Source organism: Dermacentor silvarum, chromosome 8, assembly GCF_013339745.2.
Source record: "Dermacentor silvarum isolate Dsil-2018 chromosome 8, BIME_Dsil_1.4, whole genome shotgun sequence".
Classification (NCBI taxonomy): domain Eukaryota; kingdom Metazoa; phylum Arthropoda; class Arachnida; order Ixodida; family Ixodidae; genus Dermacentor; species Dermacentor silvarum.
The window spans coordinates 116,262,881-116,287,924 of NC_051161.1; the positions used below are offsets into that span (position 1 = coordinate 116,262,881).

A 25,044-nucleotide genomic window follows, 5' to 3' on the forward strand; every position below is an offset into this window, starting at 1 on the left:
AGATCAAAGAAATTGTTGTTATTTACTGGAAATGTATCGAGACTGTTCAAGTAACAAGCACACTTCGGTGGCGTCCGGTGTTACGCAGTGAATGGACGTGTTTTTTTTTTTTTTCTGTCGTAGCACTAGTTGGTTCGCTATGCGTGGGGTCGACGTTCGCCATGTCTCCAGTGGCAAGCCTGCTGGCAGACAAGTTTGGCGCTCGGATAACCGTGGTGTGTGGCGCATAATAGGGTCCGTAGGCCTCCTTCTGAGCTCATGGGCTTTCAGGGTGAGTATATCGTCCACTTCACTTAGGTAGGTGCGCTACCTCCTGTAATAAAATGTGAAAACGTAATACCGCATGGACTCGTGTAAGGGCCGCACCCCCGAGTTAGCAGCCCAAAATATGAGGAAAACTTTTCCAACGGAGAAGCAATCGCGTTCGGTGCCCGATGCCGCGCGCTCCGCATCGGCGAATTTTCGCGCGCTTGCCTACTTCCTCGTGCCGCTACTACGTGGCGACAGCTGCGCGTTGACGCCTGATGCAGCGATACCCTCGGGGATCCGGAGTGTGCACACTTTTGACCAAAGGTTCGGTACTTTGTGAGGGTCGCACCTCGTCAAAATTGGGAAAAAAAGTGCGGCCCTTGCACGAGTCCTTACGGTAGTTTTTCAAGCGATGAAGTCAACTCATTGCTGTAGTTAGAACCTGAACACAGAGTGTGGTGAAAAACCACTTAGAAAAAAGCGCGCGCTGCAACACTTCGCGATGTCGGCACAATGCTCCGTCAAAAGCGTCTTTGCTGAAATGCGTGGCATGTGCACTTACTCCGAAGCAAACACGACAAATTAAAAGTTTTGGGGTTTGACTTCCCGGAAATGGCACTGTCGGCAATGGTGGTCGCCGTAGCGGAGTGCTAGCTCAGGTATAATTTTGATCACCTGTGGTTGTTTAACACGCAGCCAAATCGCTGTTAACGAGTCGTTTTGCATTATTCCCGCATAGGAATGCATCCACCGGGGTCGGGAATCGAATCCGAGACCTCGTGCTCAACAGTAGGACGTCATAGCCATCGCGGCGAGAATGCTGCATGTTAAAGGGACACTACTTGATCGAGGAGGAATAAGCTTTGCTGGAAGTGAGCAGACGGAAGTGTTCCGTCGTCCCCAGCTGAGTTATTTCAGGATGCCCGGGTTCATCGCCGCCATTCTGGCCCTGTCTACTTGTAGGGACACTAGTTAAAAACAATAGGTCGAGCCATATTGCTACATTAGGCTTCCGAAATAACGAATTCGTGATATTGATGCGAGAACAGAGCTATGGGAAGCCAGAAAAATGTCACAAATTTTGAAACCGGAGTGCCCGCCACCTACTTTAAACTACACCTCTCATGCACGTCAGGGCTGGCTGATCCACGGTAACCGAAAGAGCGGATGGTCGCGTAATGACTCTAAATAATTATTTTCTTCTTATTGACCACCGGCAGAGTATAATTTGCTGTCACATGAAATGTATTGTATCTTATGCATTTGCAACTGAATTTAAAACATTTGAATATCTAATTTTGGCAGTGCGCTATAGCTCATGCGCATGTTCTTTATCGCCGGCATCCTTTTCGGGTAATATCAACTTGGGTGACAGGTTGGGCCGCAGTTTCTGCAAAGCGTTAGCAACCATGTCAGATTGAAGAACCAAAAATATTTAGTGCCCCTGTCCCTGTATTTTCCACATAAATTGCTGTGCTGACAGCGCTGACACTATGAAGCTTCTGCTTTACAGAGACACAACCATTTGTCCAAATAATGTTTGTAAAATTTTTGTTTCAGTTTCAGTTTACTAACCATTCAATAGAATGATTATGTAGACGATACTATACAGACGAGGGTCCCAAAGTCAAAGACTGCAAGGGGACCCTCGGTTCAAAGTACAAAAAAATTGTTTTTGTATACATGGGTTAAAGCAGCAAAATTAACAACGTTGAAAGAAGACAAAAGAACGCGCAAAATAAAATACAATGGTAAGATACAAAAAAAACAAGGAAATGCCTATATCAACAGGCGTAACTATACAGAACAAAATATTATCGGGCATGAAACTATTTATAAAGTGAAGTGTATTTACCCTAATATACTTCAGAAACATGCTTTATTCTCTGCATCTCCAAAGGTAGCTGTTGTGTTTTCGTGTGTACGCAGCTGCTTCACTTACGACTTTTACTTGGGCTACCTAAATTGAGCAACTTTTGTATTAAACATCTGAGTGAAGATAACGATCACAATACTATAGATGCACGAGAGACCACGTTCATCTCGTGTATCTATGACTGGGATATGTCGTTGTTCTGTGCTCAACAATCCGTGAAAGTGCTTCTATTTTCAGGTACCATACTTATGGGTCACATATGGTGGCCTTCTGGGAGTCGGATCTACAATGGCGTACGCACCCTCTCTTTCTGTTCTGGCACACTACTTCAACCCCGCAAGTTGGGTCTAGCCAACGGCATCGCCACTGCCGGAAGCTCAGTGTTCACAGCCGTCCTGCCAATTCCACTTGCGGCCATGATGGATGCCATTGGACTGCAGAACACTTTTCGGGTAAACCAATCTATAAGTAACGCAGCGTTTGCAGAGGAACGCAGCGATGCATATATAGCTCCAGGCTGGACGCGTATAGAGATTCGGTGTTAGCGGTAATGCATGTAGTAAGGCAGTTAAAGTTGCATATAGGGAACACGGACAAAGCGCTCGAGCACGCATAATCACTATATTTAGAAATCAGAGTGCTCTAAAGGGTGCGTGGTGTGCCTGACAAGGCCGGAAGCTCATGTCTAAGCGAACATGCCATGCGAACACTATATCCCGTTCAGAAACGAGAACTGGGTCTTATGAAAAAAAAAGCTCATGATGTTGCGCACACACAGATGGTACAAATGGAAGCCGTTCCTGCTGCCTTACTTATCAACATTGTGGTTCATGTGTGCGCTTAGTCGTAACAACACATCTGCGGACAACGGCCCACAAGTACGCATATTGCAATGCATATACAGGAAACCATCGCATTCTTTCTTGATTTTGTTCTGGGGCATGACATTTAAGGGGTCATTAAACTACCCGGAGCTCATAGATGAGCGAGCTCTTTCTCACTCGCCTTCGTTACTGTCTCGATGAGCGTTCCACCTTCTTCATCGCGTGTCTCTTTCAGTACACAGGGCGCTGCTTTATTGTGTGAAAACACAATCAACTTACGGTTGTCAGGACTCCGTGCTTTTTCGTTACACGTGTGACTACTCTTAAGAATCGTAGGCAGTGAATGTAATCAAAAGCAATCGGGACACACGACTATAGCACCATAGCCGAGGTGTGACACGATCCTGCAACGGTTATACATATGTTAAAAACAATGAACTCCACAGGAATTAAGAAATCATACAAAGCCGAACAAAAAACATATGCTGATGCGTTACTTGACTTGTTAGGATGTCGATACGCTTCATGTAGAACATAATCAGATCATAGTTATTCTACGCAAGATGCCATAATATTTTCTAATTTACATGTAGATTTCTGTACTCTAAGCGAGGCTAAAGAACATAGGAAGGCTCTTGACCAAACGGCTCGAACCACATATTACGGAATGGTCTTGATAATAAATATAGCGTGTTAGAAATATGGGCTCCTCATCTCAATTTAGTGTCTATAAATATACATAGCATCCATGATGCAACATCGCGCGAATAAATCAAGATAGGTGAAGTAAATCAAGTGTTCAGAGTTTTAACGTAATACTCCAAGTGCGTGACACAGATACTGATGATCTATATGCATCTAATACCGACGTTCTATGAAAAATAACGATTATTTAGCTACCCCAAGACTCCATGATAACAGGTTTTGCAAATAACCACATTTTTCGTGCTCAATAGTGCTACATTCTCCGCGGTACAGCATCTGATAAGTTCACTGCGATTAGCAGCACAAGGCTCTCACGTTAGAGTGGAACAGAACAGAATATTACTTCATGATCCAGTGGCTGCCTACATCCTGGTGGCTTACGCAACAGCACACTGCATCAAACGCAGTTCATGCACATAAGAAACGAATATTCTGCATAAGCAAGAAAAAAAACGTGGTAAAGACATCAAGAGTACACGACACTATATAAATCATAGACGGCAGACTCTAGATTAACTGATTATAGAATTATGCATCATAATGTGTAGACGACGTTATCCAAAATAACACAAGCAGGTCGCAGCTTCGGCACATAGAATCTCATTTACTTTTTTCTAATCACGTCACTGGTGAGGATGAAAGAACATGAGGATATGGTGTAAAATCAGTTTTGCAAAATCCGGCAAGGTGGAGTAGTATCCAGCACGAATTTTTCCTTAACTGCGAAGCCTTCCTTCTGAGAAGCCTGTTTGGGTTTCCTATGTAGCTTGGTGCTAAATTCGGGTGGATGACAATTTTTCCCTTTCATAAGGATGTCATCTAAAAAAAGCACCTAGTCGTTTCTGACGTCACACAAAAGTGCCATGAAGCCAGCCTAGCGTCAAAGTTGAGCACACCATGAACCATTCAATGTAAAACCCACAGCGTGGGATCACGATGATAGGAGACTGAATGAGACGTTGTCTTGATCAGTAAGACTGTTTGACAGACGTAGCTTTCGTTGGTAATTAAATATACTTCAAATGTAGCCAGGAAATTTGGCTCTCTTATTTTTTTTTCTGTGCAGGTAATGTCTGTCCTGACGCTGAGTGTAGCTCTATGTGGTATCGCCTTCAAAACACCAGTTGTCATTCACGGTTGGAATGATGAAGACAAGGTACGTGGTTTTTCCGAAGCAGCACGTCATTAGTGCAATTTCTGACGTTCACCTTATTTTCCGTGTCCTTTCATGCTAGAAATAGTAGAGGCAGGCCTAGCAATAGTGCCCGCGTCAGCAGCCTGTATGGCAGCTTCACGCTTTAAATGTTCTCGACCATAAGCATACCAACGATAGGTGTTTAACACAGATGACGGCTGTGCACTCACACCATGTTTTAGTAATGTTACTGTAGGCATCCCCTGTGTAGTGTCCTAAACATAAACATGCAACCGAATACAAGAGCAAGTAAGCATTTACGGTCGGGCTATTTGGTGCATGATAAAAAAAATCAGACCTACCAGGCGGGCGGAAACAAGAAAAAAAAAACGCACAGACACGGACGCTGTCTTTCTGATCGTGTCTGCGTATATATTCTTCTTTCTTCCCGGCTAGTAGCGCTGTTTTAAGTCGAAACATATCAGTTTTGAAAGCCGATGAATCTCATCCACGGATGCATTGCTTGAATTTGAAATAATGCCTGAACGAAACACCGCCAAATTGTGCGGCTTGCATTCAGTACTTAACGAGAGGGAAACAGACGCAAATGATGCTCCAATACAAAAGACAATATCTTTATCGATGTTCAACGCCAGCAATCGTTCCTTCCGCTTGCGCTGATAAAAAAAGTTGCAGTGGCTTAGCTCGGTTATGCCAGGATATACGTACGTTAGCAAAGGTTCAGCTGATTATCTCTTATCTTACTTATTCTTAAGATAAGATTATTCTTATGAGTCAAGCTTCTCCGTTCTTCTGCGCTGTTGAGCAGCATTTGCGCTCTCCTTCTCCATGGCTATACCACACTGGCAAACGCCAGTCAGAAGCGCAGCGGCTCCAGCGCAGTGTCAGACGGCGACTGCACAGCGAGCGCGCGCCGGCGCCAGTGCGTCTACCACGGCTACGACGTCACTCCTCTGGAATGTGCAGACCGGCGCCGGTGATCCGCGCGCGGCGGCGGCGGAGTGCGCGAGAGGTGCCGGCTCCGGTGGCTCCGGTGCGCATGCCGTGTGACATCACTGACCCTTGCGCATGCGCAGCACGGCTCTTGATGTTCCGCGCGAAACGGGCTTGGCTAGGCCAGTGTAGCTAACGCTACAAAAGAAAAACGGCATGAGGCAGATTCGGCAACGCGATAACTACGCTGCAGGTTCCACAAAGTAATGTCAAATTTTCCTTGACAGCAGGGTGCACGTTTCCTGCATTAAATGAAGCCTCTGATTTAGCGCCCGGTTACCATTGCAGAATTATTCTGTGGCATACTGTCATGTGTTCGTTGTCTTGCGTTTCGCCGGTGACCGTTCTTCACCGAATGATCGAAGCTCTTAATTTATCGCTTTGCAACAAAACACTCACATGTGTCCGAAATTTGTTAAATGTCACCGCATCTGTAGTGATAGCGTCTTATGCACGAAAATTGCGCACGTGACGCAAATATGTACAATCGCGAATATAGGCGAGCACCATTGATTACTGCGATAAGTACAGAACACACACCCACATATATATATATATATATATATATATTATATATATATTATATATATATATATAGAGAGAGAGAGAGAGAGAGAGAGAAATGAGGAGCACAACTTTGCGGTTATCGTAGGTTTATTTACCCAACAGTTTCGGTTGGTGGACCGACCAAAACTGTTGGGTATATAAACCTAAGATACGCCGAAGTTGTGCTTCTCATTTTTCTAAGTACGCTTGGCCCATTGAAAAATCCATTACTACTATATATATATATATTATATATATTTATATATATATATATATATTATATATATAATATATATATATATAAAGCTGATGTTCCAGGACAGTTGTACACTTCATCTTCCATACACCTGCTGACACAAGTATTGTCCCATGCTGGGATATGATTGATCTAATGCTGACGGACGAAGCACACCAGAGCTGTACGGTTCGCGTGTGGAGCAGTAGTGGCGGGGCGGTATAATTGCAAGGAATGCCTGCTGTTCATTCAGGAGGTTGTTAGTCTACTTCGTCGCATTGTCCTTTATGTCGCACTCTTTGCAGGAACCAAGCGGCTGCTGCGACGTACTCAACAGTCCATATGGAAATCGGCGTTCGTCGTCTGGGTGATCGCGATTCCTTTGGCCCTGTTCGGCTACTTTGTGCCGTACGTTCATCTCGTGAGTAATATCCCTTGAATTTGTGCCTCGTTAAGAATAGCGTAGTCGCCTTTGTTCGCGTGACTGTTTTTTTATTTACTATACTTAAGGGCGGCCTCGGGCATTATATGAGGGCTGGAGGAGTGAATGCAATAGCATGATTACAGTGAATAAATAACATAATGATGTGCAGCAGTATATACGCTGATCCTGTGGTCAACGTGTCAATGGACGTGATTTCTTCGATGGTGGATTTGAAATCTGCAGGGTCGATGATTGCAGCGATATGGCCGGAAAGGCAATTCCATTCATGCGTGGTACGAATAAAAACGACTGATGAAATGTTGCGGTATGGCACGTGAGAGGCGACGGCGTTTGGATGGACGTGGCATCACATGCGATGGACCGCAACGATGACTCGTTGTTAGGCGGCAAGAGTGAAAATCTTGCTATAACGATTTAGTCGAGATATTCTGCGGCGATGAGCCAGAGCGGGTAGATCAAGCCGCCAATTCATTGCTGTGATGCTAGATTTGTAAGAGAATCACTCAGATGAATGATAGCTTGGGTCCGGACTGATTCGATTGTATTAATTAGATTTTTCAAATGGTCATACTGGCACGTGCATATGAAGTTTGGGACGGACGAGGTTTGTTGTATGCTGCAATGCTTAACAGAGGAAGGGACAAAAGAAAGATTACGACGGATGTAGCCTAAGAAATGGTATGCAGAATTAGGAACTTGATTAACGGGATTGGTCCAAGTTAGGTCACGGGAGATGTGAATACCGGGGTATTTCAACGAGTTAGTAAGGGAAATAGGACAGTCTAAATTGTGTATTCGGGGGTTGGAAACTTCGTACGATGGTGAAATGAAACTACTACAGATTTATGAAAGTTGAGAGACAGCAGCCAAATTTTACCCCACTATTCTACACGATGAAGATTGTTCTTGAGGGCGGAAATATCGGAGGACTGTTATAGGGCGTTAAAGAATCCAATCATCGGCAAAGAGGCGTATTTTAGATGATACATGAAGGAGTAAATCGTTTATATATATATATATATGAAACAGAAACAGTCGGGGGGACCTTGCCTTTGGGAACACGTGACAAGACTTGGGAAAAAGATGATAACTATGCATGTATTCACATGATGAACTAATGCCGGTCTGCTCAAAATTCTTGAATCCTTTTGAGAACTGTTTGGCGTAGATTTATTTCTGGGAGTATGAGTAGTAAACGAGCATGACATATTTTATCGGAAGCTTTTTTGTAGTCAAGGCACAATGCATGTAGAGGTATAATACTATCAAGGGATGAGTGAATGTCGTGCAATAATAAAACCAGCTGTATCTCCCAGGAATGGCCTTTACGGAAACCGTGTTCGTTAGGATAAAAAAAAAGTTGATGAACGACAGAAATTTTGCTACACTAGAAAAAGTGGCATGCTCCATTAATTTGGAGCACACACTCGTGATTGAAATAGGGCGATATTTATTGGGACAAGACCTACTAATTTTTTGAAAAACTGGGATTACTTTGCCAATGCGCAGTCGACCGGTACAGTACCCGTATCAAGAATTGTTGAATATGTGCCGGCATTCTTGCGACGTATTGCTGCAAAGTGAGTTACATTTAACTAACTGCTAACATATGGGGCAGAAACTTGGATGTTCAAAAAGAAGCTCGCGAAAAATTTAAGGACCGCACAAATAGCGATGTTAAAATGTTAGGCCAAACGTGAACAGACAGGAAGATAGCGGTGTCGATAAGAGAGCAAACGGGGATAGCCGATATTCTACCTGACATTAAGAGAAAGAAATGGAGCTGGGCAGGCCATGCAATGCGTAGGGCAGATAACCGGTGGAACATAGAGTTGCAGAATGGGTGCCAATAGAAGGAAAGCGCAGTTGAGGACGGCAGAAAACTAGGTGAGGTGATGAAGTTAGGAAATTTGCAGGCCCGAGTTAGAATCAGCTAGCGCAAAACAGGAGTAATTGCAGATCGCCGGGAAGGCCTTCGACCTGTAGTGGTGTAAATATAGGCTGACGAGGATGATGATGATGCTGAAGTTACCTTTATGAAAAAGGAGCCTTGAAATGTTTACATTTGCACACAAAGCTTTGTCGGATAGGACTTCGTTCGCTTGGGAAGGTTCACAACTTGGTGCGAAGTGTTACTTCCATGAATAAGAATAACGATTGTAAGAGGTAGTTTTCCAGAAGTAGCCTATGTAGGGCAATTTAATAGGCCCGTAAAGTCTGCTAGTGCATGGAGTCTTCAATCGTGATGAAATATGTTTGTTTTGGGGCTTGTGGCAAGCTTTTTATTTGTTTCTGACATATGTGGCTTTCGTCGTCAAGGATCTGAACGGCATTCACGAAATTCAAGGCTTTTGCGCCTTGTGTGGAGGAAACAGCTCGTTTAACTGTGCACTAGGTCATGAGCCATAACGCGCCAGGAAAGGAAAACTTCATTTTATAGACGGTATTGCAGCCTTGTTGATGCTCATATGATAATTTATTGCTGTGAAAATTGATAAACAAGTACGACAGATGAGACGCGGTGTGCTTGTGGTCACCGACTGGTTGGTTTTTTTTGGTTGAACATGTACGGACGCCACCCTCTTATATTTCTTACTCGTTTCTGATCCCACGCTCGTATGTCCTACGTGATATATTTGACACGGTTTCAAGGGGCTATAGTGAAAGCAATGTCGAGGGCTCTTTCCCTTGCTTCATTATTGACACGGAAAAGAATGCGCATGTTCAGGCTGGATACTTCGTTAAGGAAACTTTATCTGAGGAGCTGCTGTCATGGGGAAGAAAAAAATCGTTGTCGCTATGGAATGCACCAATTTTTATGAGGCTTGTCGCATTTCAAGGAAAGGTTAAGGATCCCCAATTTCAGCGAGCATGTTTTTAATTTCCTTGAATCATCTTCTGCAATACTCCTAAATATCGTTAAACTAAATATAGGAAAACAGTATCAAGCTCAGTATTCTGCTACTCCGCAATAAAACGTATGTCACAAATGTGTAAACTACAGCCATTGAAACACCTAAAGATGACAAAATTGGTGTAATATACAACGTTTTGCATTATGTGACTATTTAGAGATGAGCAACCCTCCTAAGTGGACAAGTGGACTTGTCGTTTTCAAGGGGATATATATATATATATATATATATATATATATATATGATATATGTCACGTGATATAGGATATATGGCGCCTTGAAAATGACAAGTCCACTTGTTGAAACGTTGACTCGTGCTCTTACCTGCTCGAGTTCCCCATCATCTTGAATTTCTGTCTCCCGCATTCCCCGTATTTTCCCTGAAGAACTTTGGAGTAGCATTTTACGAAAGGTTCGTAAACATTGTTCTATTATCAGGTAAATCTGCAATTTGACATAGCGACAGTCAATTTCTTTAGATTAGTGATTATCGACGAATTTTTTTTTATTCGTGGGCCTAAATCAAAATTATGCGTGTACAGTCGTTAGAATTTTACTTTCTCTCAAAGCAACAATTTTGAGTCAGGGTGTTCTGCGGTTCTTTATTGAGAGCATTTGTGCGTTTCACATGTACAGTACTCACGGAATGAAACGCAACTGTCGGAGAGTCATGACAGTTGGCGACCGGAAACAGGAATCCTGCTCCGAAAACTATGTCACCTATGATGCAGCATCTTGCTTGCACGGGCCCTTGCAGTCGATGCTGCATGTAGTGGTCGCTATGCGATTCGACTGCCTCGTCTGATTGCTTGCCAGTTCTGTACTTGAAAGAGAAAGCGGAGTGTCCCCGAGGTAGATCTTCCTCTAAAACTTATCGCGACATGATTGGAAGTTTGAAAAAGGCGTGCGGTGTCGACCTAATAGGTTCGTTTATTTGATCGGATGCGAGCGAGTCGAATGAGGCGTCGCGTTGACACCACCCCACTCATTTAACTGCTTCAACTAGAACTTGTCCGTGGTAATATAATGTTTCGGTTAGTTCGTGGTCTATCTTAAGTAGGCTTATAGCACAAGGCTTAACGATGACAGAGACAAGAAATTACACAGACGATGCAGTTTTGTCCCTGGCTTTCCAATAATGTAACGATATCAAGCGTCAAGGCGAGACATGCATGGATGTAACAAAGGCTTTCGGTTTTTAGCTGCTTGGCTGCGCGCTGCCCATCCAACAAGACAGTGTTTGCATGGAGTTTGTAAGTTTGGCCGGCCTGACTCTATCGACTAAGTGCAGTTAGCTTTAAAGGACGCGGAAGAGACCAAATGAAAGCTTGTTTTATGGAAAAACTAGTGTAGTCTCATTCGATACGGGGTTATGCGACATAAAAAGCACACGAGAACGACCCAAATATTTGTGTGGCGACACCATATGACTATTCCTATGCCAAAACTGACGACGTCATTGATTAAGGCAAGGTTTCTTTAAACGAGCCTATTGTTTTTCGATGGATAAAAATTATTTCGTCCAAGGTGTGCAGTGATTACGGCTTAAGAAATTTCGGAACGTTTAATTAACTAGAAATAGTGCATATGAAAAATGCACTTGTATCGTGACGTCGCCCTGAGGTCATCAGCACCGCGGGTTTGGACATGATAAAAATTGATTGCCTTTCATTTTCTACGCAGACAATGAGTCAATGTGTGTCTATAAAGATTCATACAATTATTAGAGGGAACAGAGGCAGTATTGTCTACAAATACTGCAAGGAGAGTGGTTTGAGAATAATGGATTAGTACAATGTCGGAGCTAAAATTCCTTTTTCTTGCTTTAACCTCGCTCCGTGACTTTGCAAACTGATTATCTTGAAGAATGCTATAATGCTATATGAAGAAATCGCTATAAATTATGACTGAACATTTTCAAATATGTTAATGGCAGCATTCGAACACTGGGCATCAAAGTACAGAAGCCAGACTTTGAAACCATCACGCCAAGGACGTGTGGACAAGGGAAACAACTGCAATTAGCAGTGATTATGCTTGTTCGCAGTGTTATTAATTACTGCATGCTTTGAAATTTTGGCAAAGTGAAGGCAGGTAAAGCGTAACAAACGATGCCACAAGAAAGTCTGAAGGCACAGCACGAAGAGTCCAAGTACTAACCATCATTCCCATGCTGGATGAACGATCGTAGTGCCAAAGTTACCTCTGGTAATTATCGATAGTGATTAAAGAGGACTATGTAAATAAAAACCAATTAGGAGTTCTTCATTTTTGTCCCGGTATACAAGTTCGTTTCATTATTAGGTCCTTTGTTACATGGGAGAGCTTACCTACTGGTTGCCTCGGTGCCTTACCTCCCACTTCCATTGCTGCTTCTGAGATCAGCCTAGTTACGGTTTCATTCATGACCTCTATGTTGTCTTCATCTTCCTGTTCTAAGCTGCATATTCGTTTGCGAGCACCATCCTGAATTGTTCTGCCTTACCCTTACTGCATCTAGGTTGGCCCTGTTTCTTCTCGACTAATTTTATTCTTCCTCCCTTCAAATTGAGAGAAATCCTAGACATCACTAGACCTCACCAGCAGAAGAAACGGCGACACATGAAAGTGTCAAACTCGAGAGATCACAAGGGATTCGCTGAACTGTCGAAACTGATTAACAAGAAGAAAGTAAGGGATATCCGAAATTATAACGTGGAACAGATTAAGGAAGCAGTAAAATATGCACGCAGCATGAAATCAGTGAGAAGAAAATTTGGCATAGAAAAAGGCAAAATGTATGCACTGAAAGATAAGCAGGTAAATGTCATCAGCAATTTTGATGACATAGTAAAGGTAGCGGAAGAATTATATACTGACATCTACAGATACCAGAGCAGCCAAGCTACATTCATTCGAAGTAATGACAAAAATGATACAGAGGCTCCTTCTATAATTAGCGATGAAGTTAGGAGAGCCTTGAAAGACATGACCAGAGGAAAAGCTGCTGGTGAACATGGCATAACAGTCGATTTAATCAAAGATGGAGGAGATATCATGTTTGAAAAGCTTGCGGCCCTATAAATATATATATATATATATATATATATATACGCAATGCCTCACCGCTGTGTACCAGAGAGCTGGAAGAACGCCAACACGGACTTCAGCCAACCAAGAGAACAGGCTGGCTTCAGGAAGGGGTATTTTGCGATGGATCATATCCATGTCATCAATCAGGTAATCGAGAAATCTGCAGCGTACAAACAACCTTTCTAGATGGCTTTCATAGATTATGAAAAGCCATTTGATTCAGTAGAGATATCAGCAGTCATAGAGGCATTGCGTAACCAAGGAGTACACGAGGCATGCCTGAATATCTTGGCAAATATCTACAAGGATCCCACAGCTACCTTGGTTCTTCACAAGTATAGTAAAAAGTTACCTATCAAGAAAGGGGTCAAACAAGCAGAGACGATCTCTCCAATGTTATTAACTGTATGCTTAGAAGAAGTATTCAAGCTCTTTGACCGGGAAGGCTTAGGAGTGAGGATCAAGGGCGAATATCTCAGCAACCTGCGATTGGCAGTTAACATTGTCCTATTCAGCAACAATGAGGACAAATTACAGCAAATGATTGACGACCTCAGCCGAGAAAGTGTAAGAGTGGCGTTGAAAATTAATATGCAGAAGACAAACATAACGTTCAAGAGCCTGGCAAGGAAACAAATTTCAGGATTGCCAGTCAGCCTCTACAGTCTGCAAAGGAGTACGTTTGTCTAGGTCAATTGCTCACAGGGAACCTTGATCATGAGAAAAATAATTGACAGAAAAATAAAACTGGGTTGGAATACATACGGCCGGCATTACCAGATCTTGACTGGGAGCTTACCACTGTCGTTGAAAAGAAATGTGTACAATCATTTCATTCTACCGGTGCTAACATAGGGGGTAGAAACTTGCAGTTCATGAGAGTGGCTTGTTGGGCTAGTTGGTACATGGTTATAATTGGAGAATGCCACCAAACTTGTAAGTAGAAAAAATTGAGGAGACATAGACAAAGTGACAGGAAGGTGGCTGGAAACTTGGAAGTTAACAGTCCGCATAAAGAGCGATGGAACGAAAAATGTTAGACCTATCGTTAAGAGACAGGAAGAGGTTGGTGTGGATCAGAGAGCAAACGGGGATAGCCGATATTCTAGTTGACATTAGGTGGAAAAAATGAGGCTGGGCAGGCCATGTAGTGCGTAAGATGGATAACCGGTGTACCATTAAAATTACAGAATTGATACAAAGAGAAGGGAAGCGTAGTCTGGGAGGGCAGAAATCTAGGTGGGGTGGTGAAGTTAGGAAATTTCCAGGCACAAGTTGGAATCAGCTAGCGCAAGACAAGAGTAATTGGATATCACAGGGAGAGTCCTTCGTCCTGCAGTGGACATGAATATAGACTGATGATGATGATGATGGTGGTGGTGGTGGTGATACAAGTCCGAGCTGCCAGCGCTATCGCGAGATTGACAGGGAAGATCTATAATAACCAGAATTCTCGACCTTTTTCCCACACGTTCACAAAACCGCAAGGATTCTTTCGGCTTGATCTGCGAGCTTGTTTGGCCCACGTAGATGACTATGTAAGCTCTGCTTATTTTAGCGTAGGAGAAAGACAATGGGGGCTTCAATTCGGTAGTCACAAATGTGGCGACCTGATGTAGTCGTGTGTGCCAATGAATGACATGGTAAGTCGATCTGCTTTTCCGGCAGGTCCAACACGTGGATGACGTGTTTCCCGACGCCAACGGCGAGACGCTCGTCACTTGCATGGGCATCACGTCCGGTCTGGGACGCGTCTTGTTTGGCAGGCTCGCCGACCTGCCCAGCGTTAGTCCCGTAGTTTTACAGCAGGTAAGTGCCTTCTTTAGGTTTCATACAAGATATTATGGGGTTGTAAGAATATGCAGGAACCCCAAGCAGTGTCTCATGGGCCCGCCATTTGACATTGTTTTGTATGTTCGCTGGGCTTTTTTGTTTCGTTTTGGTTTTCTCCCGCACTTTTGGGATTGGTTGCGCTTTCTGTATATTTCATGTTCATTGAGAAAATAAAGACGAAAGTGGGGTTATATAAACGTACTATATTTCTGTGTATAGTAGCAAGAAACAATAAATATATTTTGCGAAACGTATAGCCCTGTAGGCTTTTTTGTTTTGTTCGTTAGTTTTAAAATGATGTAATTTAGCAAAGGTTCCATTCACGCGCCCGACACTTTTGTAATATTTAGAAATATTCGAACTCGTCATTAGTACGCTTACGATGTCCTCTTCAAGACGGTCATTTTAGTATGCTGTCTGACCATAGAAAATACAGCCAAGTGATGTGACAAGCACTATCACCGCGACCTGGAGTCCACGGTCATACGTTCTTTAAATTGAAAACCAAACAAAGCCGTTAATTATTGTCAGCATGCGTTTTTCTTGCAGAGCATATAGCGCTGCCATTTGAGGAAATCTACTCTGGTTTGTAGATAGTTACACCTTGCTGGCAATGGTAAGCGTGGCAATTTTAAATATGATCTGTTTGTCTAAAATGTTCATTAAAATATATAAATATTCATTTAATGCCACTTGGTTGTCCCAGTAACACTAGTGGAGTGGCATAGGCCGTGTCTAATTTCAGCCGCAGCTTTGGAACAGAAAGCACAGGCTGCAGCGGCGGCAGTGTGAAATAAAAGTTATTTTGTGGAACTTGCTAGTCAGAAAAGTGAAACGGGGTAGGCGATGTGTCAGCCACGCGCGCGACCGCATGGCGATGGCAGCTGTGCAAGTGCCAGGCGTAAAGCCACATCCGGCGAGCCCCCCAAACGTTGGGCTACGTGTTTTGCACAGCGCTCTCCAGAGAGGCCACTTGTGTGTTCTGCCACGTGCCGCGATGTACGACTTTCAGTTTCCGCTCGTTGGAGGGCACGTGTGCGCTCCTCCGTACATCTCTTTATTTCCGTTCACGAAGTACGCACCTGCAGTCTCCCGAAAATAAGCAAAATATCCTGTGAATTTTATATGTGTTTCTCTGACACATTTTCTGACTGCAGTGCTCTGCAGAGGCCTATCTTTGAAACTTATGTAGAACGCCGGCTTGCTAGAGCATTTAATTACGATTTGACGTACAGGTGTAGCGAAAATATTCTAGGCCTAATATTGCTTGGTAAATTACCATACCCTAAAGACTAACAGTATTTTTTGTTACGTTCAACATGCGTCTAAATTAAAAATAAAGTGCAGATTAGTGATCATTAGTCAGGTGGGCAATATCGCACAATATTACTTGTCCACTGGTGCGACTAATCTTCCTCGTATAAAGCCGTTTATTTCGGGTGAAAAGTTGTTAAGAAGTGTCAGTTCGTCGATAGAACACGCCGTAGTTGCTATTCGTAACGTATAGAGCATTCCTGTCATATATTGCTACAGTCGTTCCACTATATCTGTGGTCGCAAAGCATCATTTCACAGTCAGAGAAAATGGTCAATGGCTGCGGGACAATTTCTCACCGATATACGTTCGCAAGTATAATAAAAGAGCGGTCTGTGACAAGTTACAACGCAAGTAGACCATAGCAAAGGACAGAGATTGAACAGAGCGGATTTTTACAGCGAAACTGTCCACCTCTACCAGCCAAGGAAATTTTCGTGTCGTTGGCGTAAGCATAAAACGCCAGGCTAAAAATTGAATACAAATGACATATCTCCTTTCTAATCAGGCATACAAGCATACAGCTCAGCACTCGTTTTCAAAAGAAAAAAACCACAAAACAAGCATCAAAACCACATGACGGATGATAAGGCGCCTGTGGACAACGGGAACACCCTCGGACGCGTTCCGGCAAAGATAAGGTTTGCAGATTTTCGAAAGCGGTTGACGTCATTCAAAACCCTCGTGTGAAGCACAAACCGTATAATGTATGCCAATGACGTCTCCGAATAATGTGAAACACCTTCCTTCTCCCGCGTGTGTTTCCCGGTAAAGATTACGGTTGCGTAAGCTACTCCGAGTGGAAAAGTAACCAACAGCACAGAAATCACGTTGTGACGTCACCATGGTGTGGCAACTAATTCAGTTCATTCCAGGCTACCAAGGGTAGACCAAGGAAAGTAAAGACGCCAGAAGAACAGCGTAAATATAAAGTCGTGAAGTAATAAAGGGGTGTGGTTAAGTACAATTTACTTGTCTCTCATTTCACTCTTTGTAGAGCCATGTGTGTGAATTCAAGTGACGTCACAATGGGTAATCGTTGTGGGTATCGTTTACAGCTTCGCTGTACAATCACCTTCACAGCGTGGACTGGAGCCACCGTTTTTTTTCCTTTCTTTTTCTTTCTTTCTTTATTTAATAGAACAGGTCCAATAGGGGGCCGAGGCTAAAGCAATATGGTCATCTGACGGGGCCCGTGCCTTTCTTATACGTGGATTTAGAAAAGCAGTTTCCGCTTGTCGTAGGTCGACAGAAAAGCAGTGCCTTCATGTACTACGTCTACCACGTTTAGTAAATTCCTGTTCAAGCAAAGAAGAAATAATTTACCATCACATCACATATATTCTTCTTTAAATGGTTTTACATATGAGTAGACAGCAGAACATGCCATTGTGATGTAGCTTCAAGCGAAGAAATTGCACAGAAAACTGGAAAATTGGTTAAAAACAGTCACAATTATTCACGGAAAAAAGTTTTGCGACAACCACAGTGCAAAATTAACATTCCGACGACATGAAGGATTCATAATACAATCTATCATAAAAATAAAAATATGAAATCATATGCTTTACACACATTCGCTTCCGAAGGCTCCAAGCAGTGCCAAGCACACGACCAGTGCACACTCCTTTGCGTGTCCTCCAGCAGCCCAAGTAGCACATGTCGTGAGAGCAGTAGCCCAGGAAATACTGGCTGCGTGCTACGGATCTCTGATAGTGTCAAGACCGTCTGACGCATACGTTAAGCAGTGCCAGTTTGACACGTTGGACAGTAATTTGAGCAAGGTATATGGGTCCACAGAGAAAGTGTTCTTTCATAGGCCTGTCTTTCTTTCATCTTAGTAAAGACACCTTTCCACACATTCCCCTTTATGAATAAAAAGACAATGCTGCTTTATATTAATGAACGGCTGCACTCTCTCCGTGTTAAATAATCATTTGTGAAAGCCTAAGTTAATAGCATCCCTGTTAAACCTATTACTTGCTTGTAAACGCATTGTCTGCGGCCCATAGTTGATTCAATTTCGGATTCAGAATTTCCTAGCCAGTATTACTTTTAGAAAGCTCACTCTAGAGCTTACACTTCTCTATATGCTGCGCGAGCCTGAAATAAGATATTTGGTTTGATTTCACGTTGTTGTACTTGGTAATAAAAGCGATTTGTGTTTCGTTTTCTGACGTCACCGTAATAGTTTTGAGATATACGTAATATTCTTTCTTTTGTAATCGTATCAGCTTTTGAATGCTCGTGTGTGTTGTTGTCTACCGTACTAACATAGTATAGCTTAGCTTGGAGTAGAATAATGAGTGGAACAAGTTTATTGTTAACCATGTTGGTATGTATTGTTGTATTCTATGTAAACGCAAATAGCACATGTGGGTTTATTGGCCAGTTGTCTTCACCCAAAAAGGTCACGTGCTCGTGACGCCTGCGGCAGAAAAGATTTTCCACATCTTCCGCCTAGGTTTGTCAGTGGTGGCGCAGGCTAACACTCCCAGGGTTAGCTCTTGTTGTAAAACATAAATACCCCCGAAAGCGGATGGGAAAACGGCGCGGCGGTAGCTAAATGGCAAGAGCATTGCGGGCGTAACGCGAAGACGTGGGATCGTTCCCCACCTGCGGCAAGTAGTTTTTTTTCATGCACTTTCATTTCCGTTAATTTATCATTTCTCTAATTCAATTCGTAAGTGCAAATATTTTCCGTATGTTGTCTTTGGCGTTTGTTTGTTGGCTTCCTATTACTGAGCGTATGTTATAATTGATGTTTGCTCAAAAAAAGTGATAGCTCTATTGTATAAGACAGTTTCGAAAACCTAAGAGGGAGAGGGGCATAATAAGTGAAGAGAAGAGAGTTATTCCAACTGCGCGAGATTTTTCACCTAGTTTCGCGGCTCAGAATAGGAACCCACCTTTCATTACCTACTTGCAGTGTCGTCTACGACACAGATTGTTTTAAGGAGTGCCCAAAATTGGTATCGTCATTGCTGGAATGTAACACCTTGTGTCCCGATGTTCCAGGTGTCGTTCATGGCCATGGGCCTGTTGACGCTCTCGATAGCCGCAGCGCACACCTACGTGTCCCTGGTGCTGGTCTGCCTTTTGCTGGGGCTCTGCGACGGCTGCTTCATCTCGCTCATCGGACCAGCGGCTCAGAGGCTGACCGGGACCCGCGGTGCATCGCAGGCCATCGGCTTCCTGCTGGGGCTTTGCTCCGTGCCCCTCACTGCCGGGCCCCCCGCTGCCGGTGCGTTATGTCAAGCAGAATATGTTATGTCGTCTAGCGCAATATATATCTTTAGGCGAAGCAAAGATACCAAAGGAAAACAAGGCAACTCCTTCCCTTAGTTCAGAGCCAAAGGCTCGTTGGACAAGCTTGTCTTTTGCAAGGAAACAGCGGCCCTTATTGATATGATGTTCCTTCTTTTTTTAACTGAAAAGAAGTTTTTAAATAAAGTTGCCTATGGCCGATAGCCCAGTTTAGAATCAGGAACAGGATTGTTCAAAGAGGCGGACATTATTTGCACGGGAAAACGAAACGCATAATAGGCAATGTGGAATAATTTCATTAGGTTTTATTCAAATCACTTGGCGGCATATAGGGCAATTTGAAAAGTGCGGCCAGTGCGATTCTGGAGTTGACATCATTTTAGACATACGCGACGTCAGAGTTGAAGCCAAATGCACCGTTCTACCTACGTTTTCAACAGACGCCATTGTATGTGAAACATAAATAAATAAATAAATAAATAAGTAAATAAATAAATAAATAAATAAATAAATAAATAAATAAATAAATAAATAAAATTTCCGTATTTTACATCCTGAAGCTGGCAAAGGGGGTCATGAGTTATGCCGTATAGTAGAGCTTCGATTCATTTTCGCCGCCTTTAGTTCCTTAACGTGCAACGAATACAAGGTACTTGAGCGTTTTGGAGTTCCTCCTGTATCTGAAGGCAGGCCCCGCCGCAGGAGTTCAACCCACGAGCTCAGGCTAAGCAGCGCAACATTACAACAACTCAGCTACCACGACCGTTTAATGTATTGCACCACAAAATATCATTTGATCGCGCTCACACTGGAAATCAGTATCTCGAAACTTGTGTCATCCTCAGAATTTCTTCCATGTGGATACGCCATGCAGATTCGGCTACAATTGTTTAGTTCTGATATGCGCTGTAAAGTGAATAGTTATTTCTTTGTTAGTGAAATTGTTATGCACTGTTGTTATGCAATTAGGTAATTTTTTTTTCATAGTACAAATATTGCCGGTCTCTTCGAGCAAACCATGTCAAAAAATTTGAGGTGTGCTGGCTGCCACAGACAACTTTTTTTTGGCCAGTCCACCTGATATACACCGCCTTTCCACGAAGCACCCGCCATGGTTGCTCAGTGGCTATGGTGTTGGGCTAGTGAGCAGGAGGTCACGGGATCGAATCCCGGCCACGGCGGCCGCATTTCGATGGGGGCGAAATGCGAAAACACCCGTGTACTTAGATTTAGGTGCACGTTAAAGAACCCCAGGCGTTCCAAATTTCTGCAGTCCCCCACTACGGCGTGCCTCATAATCAGATCGTGGTTTTGGCACGTAAAATCCCATAATTTAGTTTTTAATTTTTCCACGAAGCAAAGAAAAGAGAGGTCGGGTTTTAAAACGTGTAAACGAGGATGCGTGGTAGGTATTTTCCATGTGACGCGGAACACGCAGGTGGGTTCATTTGCGATCACTGGCGTTAAATAGTATTTGGCACGGTCACTCCTCTTGGTCACTAGGTGGTAACTAATAGCCTTTTTGTTGCGAGACAACTTAAAGGCACACAAGAGAGAAACGCCAAATCAATTTAAACCAATAAACTGCCCTTTCTATGTTCTATTTCTATTTTCGTCAGTTCCGCTGTAGTAGATTACAAGGAGAAAACGAAGATCAAACTTATCTTTTTTCCAAAGTTCGCGGCGAACAATTTGGTTGGTCGTGACTTAGTTAAAGTTCTCGAAACTTGCTATGTTAGGTCTCTAACTCTTTTCGAAAAGATTGTCGTCGATCTTTAACTCTAAAAATTCAACTTAGGATCATGCAACCGATGCCGTCAAAACCCTCGTCAAACTACCAACAAGCTGTGCCACATATGTTGCTGATTGTCTACTTCGCGACGTTATTTCGCAACATGCTCTGCAGCCTCACGCAACTGCCCAATGACCGTGGCCGTTGAATTATTTTGAAGAGTCATCGCCGACATCCTACAGTCCTGTACAACGCTCCATAAGCTCGCCATCCTGAAAATTCACAAGAAATTGTCTTACGGACCATTTCCACGCAGCCTGCTCTTCGGCGGAACGCACCACGCGCGGCCTTCCCATCCCGGAGCCGAAACTGATCTGAGACGAGGGAATCCCGGCGCAGCGCACGCCTACCCATTTTCCTTCCCTTTCGCACACAAATCTTTGCGCCAGGACACAGCTGGTTGTTTCCAGTTCTTTTTTCGACCGAGAATCAACATTCAACTAGACACGTTCCTTCCATCCGCAACTACATCGGTCAGCGAATATGCACAAGGCACCACCACCCGGACTGCGCAAGCTCGGCGGGTTGCCAGCACTCGTGTTTTGACCTCCCAACACATCCAGCAGCGTCTGTACCTTGGTCGACACAAAGACATGCATTTATCGCCCCAGTCGCTTGTACTACTGTGGTCCCCATCTCGACACGTTCGGGTCTCGGAAAAGCTGCTGTCTCGGTACACGAGTCCATAACACGTAGTTTGTGCCGTCACTCCCGTGACATATGATGCCGTCCTCACCGCTCCCACTATCTCATTTGCACCATAGTCCAGTCATGTTGTGCATGTCAAACACCTCAAACGTTATCACTCAGCCTCTGCTATAGATATTTAGACACGTCGGGATGACTCTTCTACAGCCGGGGATAACGCTACGTGCGTTCGTCTCTAGAAACATGCGCATGATTACCTGACGAATAACTGACCACCTGGCTCGAACCTTTTCAACTCGTTTGGTCAGCGCTTAAATACATGGTGCGTTTTCAGCAGCAGCAAATTTTTTCAAGCGACGCTTGTATTGGCTCACAAGTTTCGGTGGTGTTGTAGTCACGCAAAAACTTAAGTGTGGCGCATACACCGCATTGATTATGCGGGTATGAGCAAGGGATATGCGGGTATGAGCCAGGGACAAGAAAGAAATATAGAAGGAAGGAAAGAAACAAACAATGAAAGAAAGTGTAATTGCGAGGAAAGCTGTGCCGGTGTCGGATCACGTGACGCGCACGACTATACAAGGTCGTTTGGTGTGTCGCGGGGAGGGAAAGGGAAGGAAAGGGGGTTGGCGCGTACTCCGCAGCGCTTCCGTCATCTCAGATCAGTTTCGGCGCCCGGATAGGAAGGCCACGCGTGGTGCGTTCCGCCCAGGAGCAGGCTGCGTTTGAGCAACGGTGCCATGAACTGGCTCGGGAAAGGGCTACCTAGCGTGAGGGGTTCCGAAGCCCAGGGGGAACGTCAGGGTCGTCTTTCCCACCAGGAACCTAACAACGGTGATGCACGCCTCGACAACGCTAGCGCCAACTTCCCCGCTGCAACGGCCAGGTTTCAACGCGAGTTTGTGAACTAGAACTTCGGAGCCAGCTGCAGTGCCTGTGATCGGTTCTGGTTCGAGCACAACGTGGTACTCGTCAGTGGAATTCGTTCCGAGGAACACCGAAGAAACACACGACAAGCTTCGCTTACCCCCATTTCCTCGACAGGGGAGGAGCTGCTAATTACAAAAAATTGCCTGTAGCAGAAAGCGCAATTCTAACCTCTGATCTAAATTACTCAGTTGGGCGGTTAGTACCAGCTGTGATGTTAATTACGAGCTCGCTTTGAAGGAACGCCAAATGTAAAACCTAGGCGACGCGACACTTATCCGATACTCAGAAAATCTATGAAATAGAGGTGTCGCGGATTTCTTGCCTACCTTAAGGGGAGCATTGCACACGGAACGTAGCCGGCGTTCGCACTGCGGTTACAGGCAGTGTTAAGAACTTTTCAGTCCATTGTTGTCTGATAGATATTCGATGGTCCGTTTGCATTATGACACTCGCCAATGTTCGGTAGGAACCGTATGTTTTGATGAATAAGCTGTTCGCGAATTTTCTCACGTGAAGCACGCCCTTCCGACGGAAAGCTTAACCTTATTGGTTGAAACACAAAGAGCGATGGAACGAGAAATGTTAGACCTAACTTTAAGAGACAGGAAGAGAGTTGTGTGGATAAGAGAGCAAAAGAAGGTAGCCGATATTCTAGTTCACATTAGGAGAAGAATAATGGTGCTGGGCAGGCCATGTAATGAGTAGGTTGGATAACCGGTGGACCATTAGAGTTACAGAATGGATACCAAGAGAAGGAAAGTACAGTCGACGACGCCAGAAAACTAGGTGGGGTGATGAAGTTAGAAAATTTGCAGGTGCAAATTGGAATCGGCTAGCGCAAGACAGCTACACAGAATCGGCTAGCGCAGGACATCAATATAGGCTGATGATGATTCGTTGATACTATGGCGGGAAAGAATGTCACATGTTGAAAACCCGCGGTGTAGATGCTGTTTAAATTTTTTGTCATAAAGGAACCTTATGGAAAATTTAGAACTGTAATGGTTTGGGCTAGTTCTTTTTCCATGAGGCTGTGTGGTGCAGCGCGAAGCTGCACCACACAGCTGCACCATCCTGCTTGACGCGGAACCACACAGCCTTATGGAAAAGTTAAGGATAATGGTGTGCTTAAAATTTACGGCAATTTGTTACTGTAACTTTGCGTAATTACGTTTTAGTGTATTTAGGAGGATCATATTTATATTGATACTGATATTTCAGTTTCTGAAGGTAGCTTTCTTTCAGGAATTTCCACTGACCGCAACGCAATTAATATAACGTATACATCTCTTAAACTTGTCGCATTTATAAAGTTCTACTCATAGCCCAGGAAAAGGCAAGTGACAGGTGACACAAACGAGACTATGTGCGATCGTCTTGTCCATGTCGCCTTGTTTCTCATTGTATTATCAGCTTGTAATGGATACTGTCTCTTTCTCCATTAAGAATTCCTTCAATGGATACAGTAGACTGTCAGCTAAACCTTGAGTAATTGTGTGTAATATTCAGGCTGATATAATATATTCTAGACTGCACTTGTAGCTGCCAGACAGACTTTCGGTGGTGCTGAGGTTCAGCCGACAGAATTGTTGAGCATACTCATGCCGTTATCGCATCAGCCCGCCACAGCCTGGTCAAATAAATGCTGAGTAATTTTCTAATCTTTCCATGAAAAAAATTAGCTTGAAATGTAAACGCGAAGCGATGTGTGCGAAAACTGATATGCCTTTGCCGGCAATCTGTGCCAGCAAACACAGTATTTTGAAGACTTTCACAACAATTGTCGGCCTTGTCAATGTTTGTTGCCCCGTCAGTTTTCTATTATCTAGTTGCAAATTGATCGCAAACAAAGTTGTGGAATAAAAATTAGGTCGAATCGCCACAATGATGGTCAGTATTTGTGACTAGAGTTCCTAAGTTTTATAAAGCCAAAGTACCGTTAAAAAGTTGGGACCATCAATTATTGCATCTGTAAGGAAGAAGAAGTACGCCGTGCAGAGCTCCGCAGCCGGATTGCCAGCGCTACTGAAGTGGGGCTCGGGCTCGACGCTGTTCCTGGTGCGCCTGGCTAAGCCTACGCAGTTGTGTCTTCCTGTCGGCGTCCTTCGTGTCGTCCACAGCCGTGCCAGACTTCTTTGTCATATTTGGTGGAGGTTTGCTGGGTCACACCAGATGGCTTATACGAATTTCGTGTGATGCCATTCGGCCTTTGCAACGCACCCGCCACTTTTGAGCGGATGATGG

At 43.9% G+C, this 25,044-nt stretch overlaps 1 protein-coding gene across 1 annotated transcript in view; it reads left to right on the forward strand.

Annotated features, from left to right (window-relative positions):
* Nucleotides 1–25,044, forward strand: part of LOC119461632 (monocarboxylate transporter 10-like) — a 291,751-nt gene that overhangs the window by 27,112 nt on the left and 239,595 nt on the right. Inside the window, 5 exon segments of the mRNA XM_049671810.1 lie at nt 124–225; nt 228–271; nt 2,363–2,458; nt 2,461–2,577; nt 4,721–4,810. Coding sequence (XP_049527767.1) covers nt 124–225; nt 228–271; nt 2,363–2,458; nt 2,461–2,577; nt 4,721–4,810 — 449 coding nt within the window.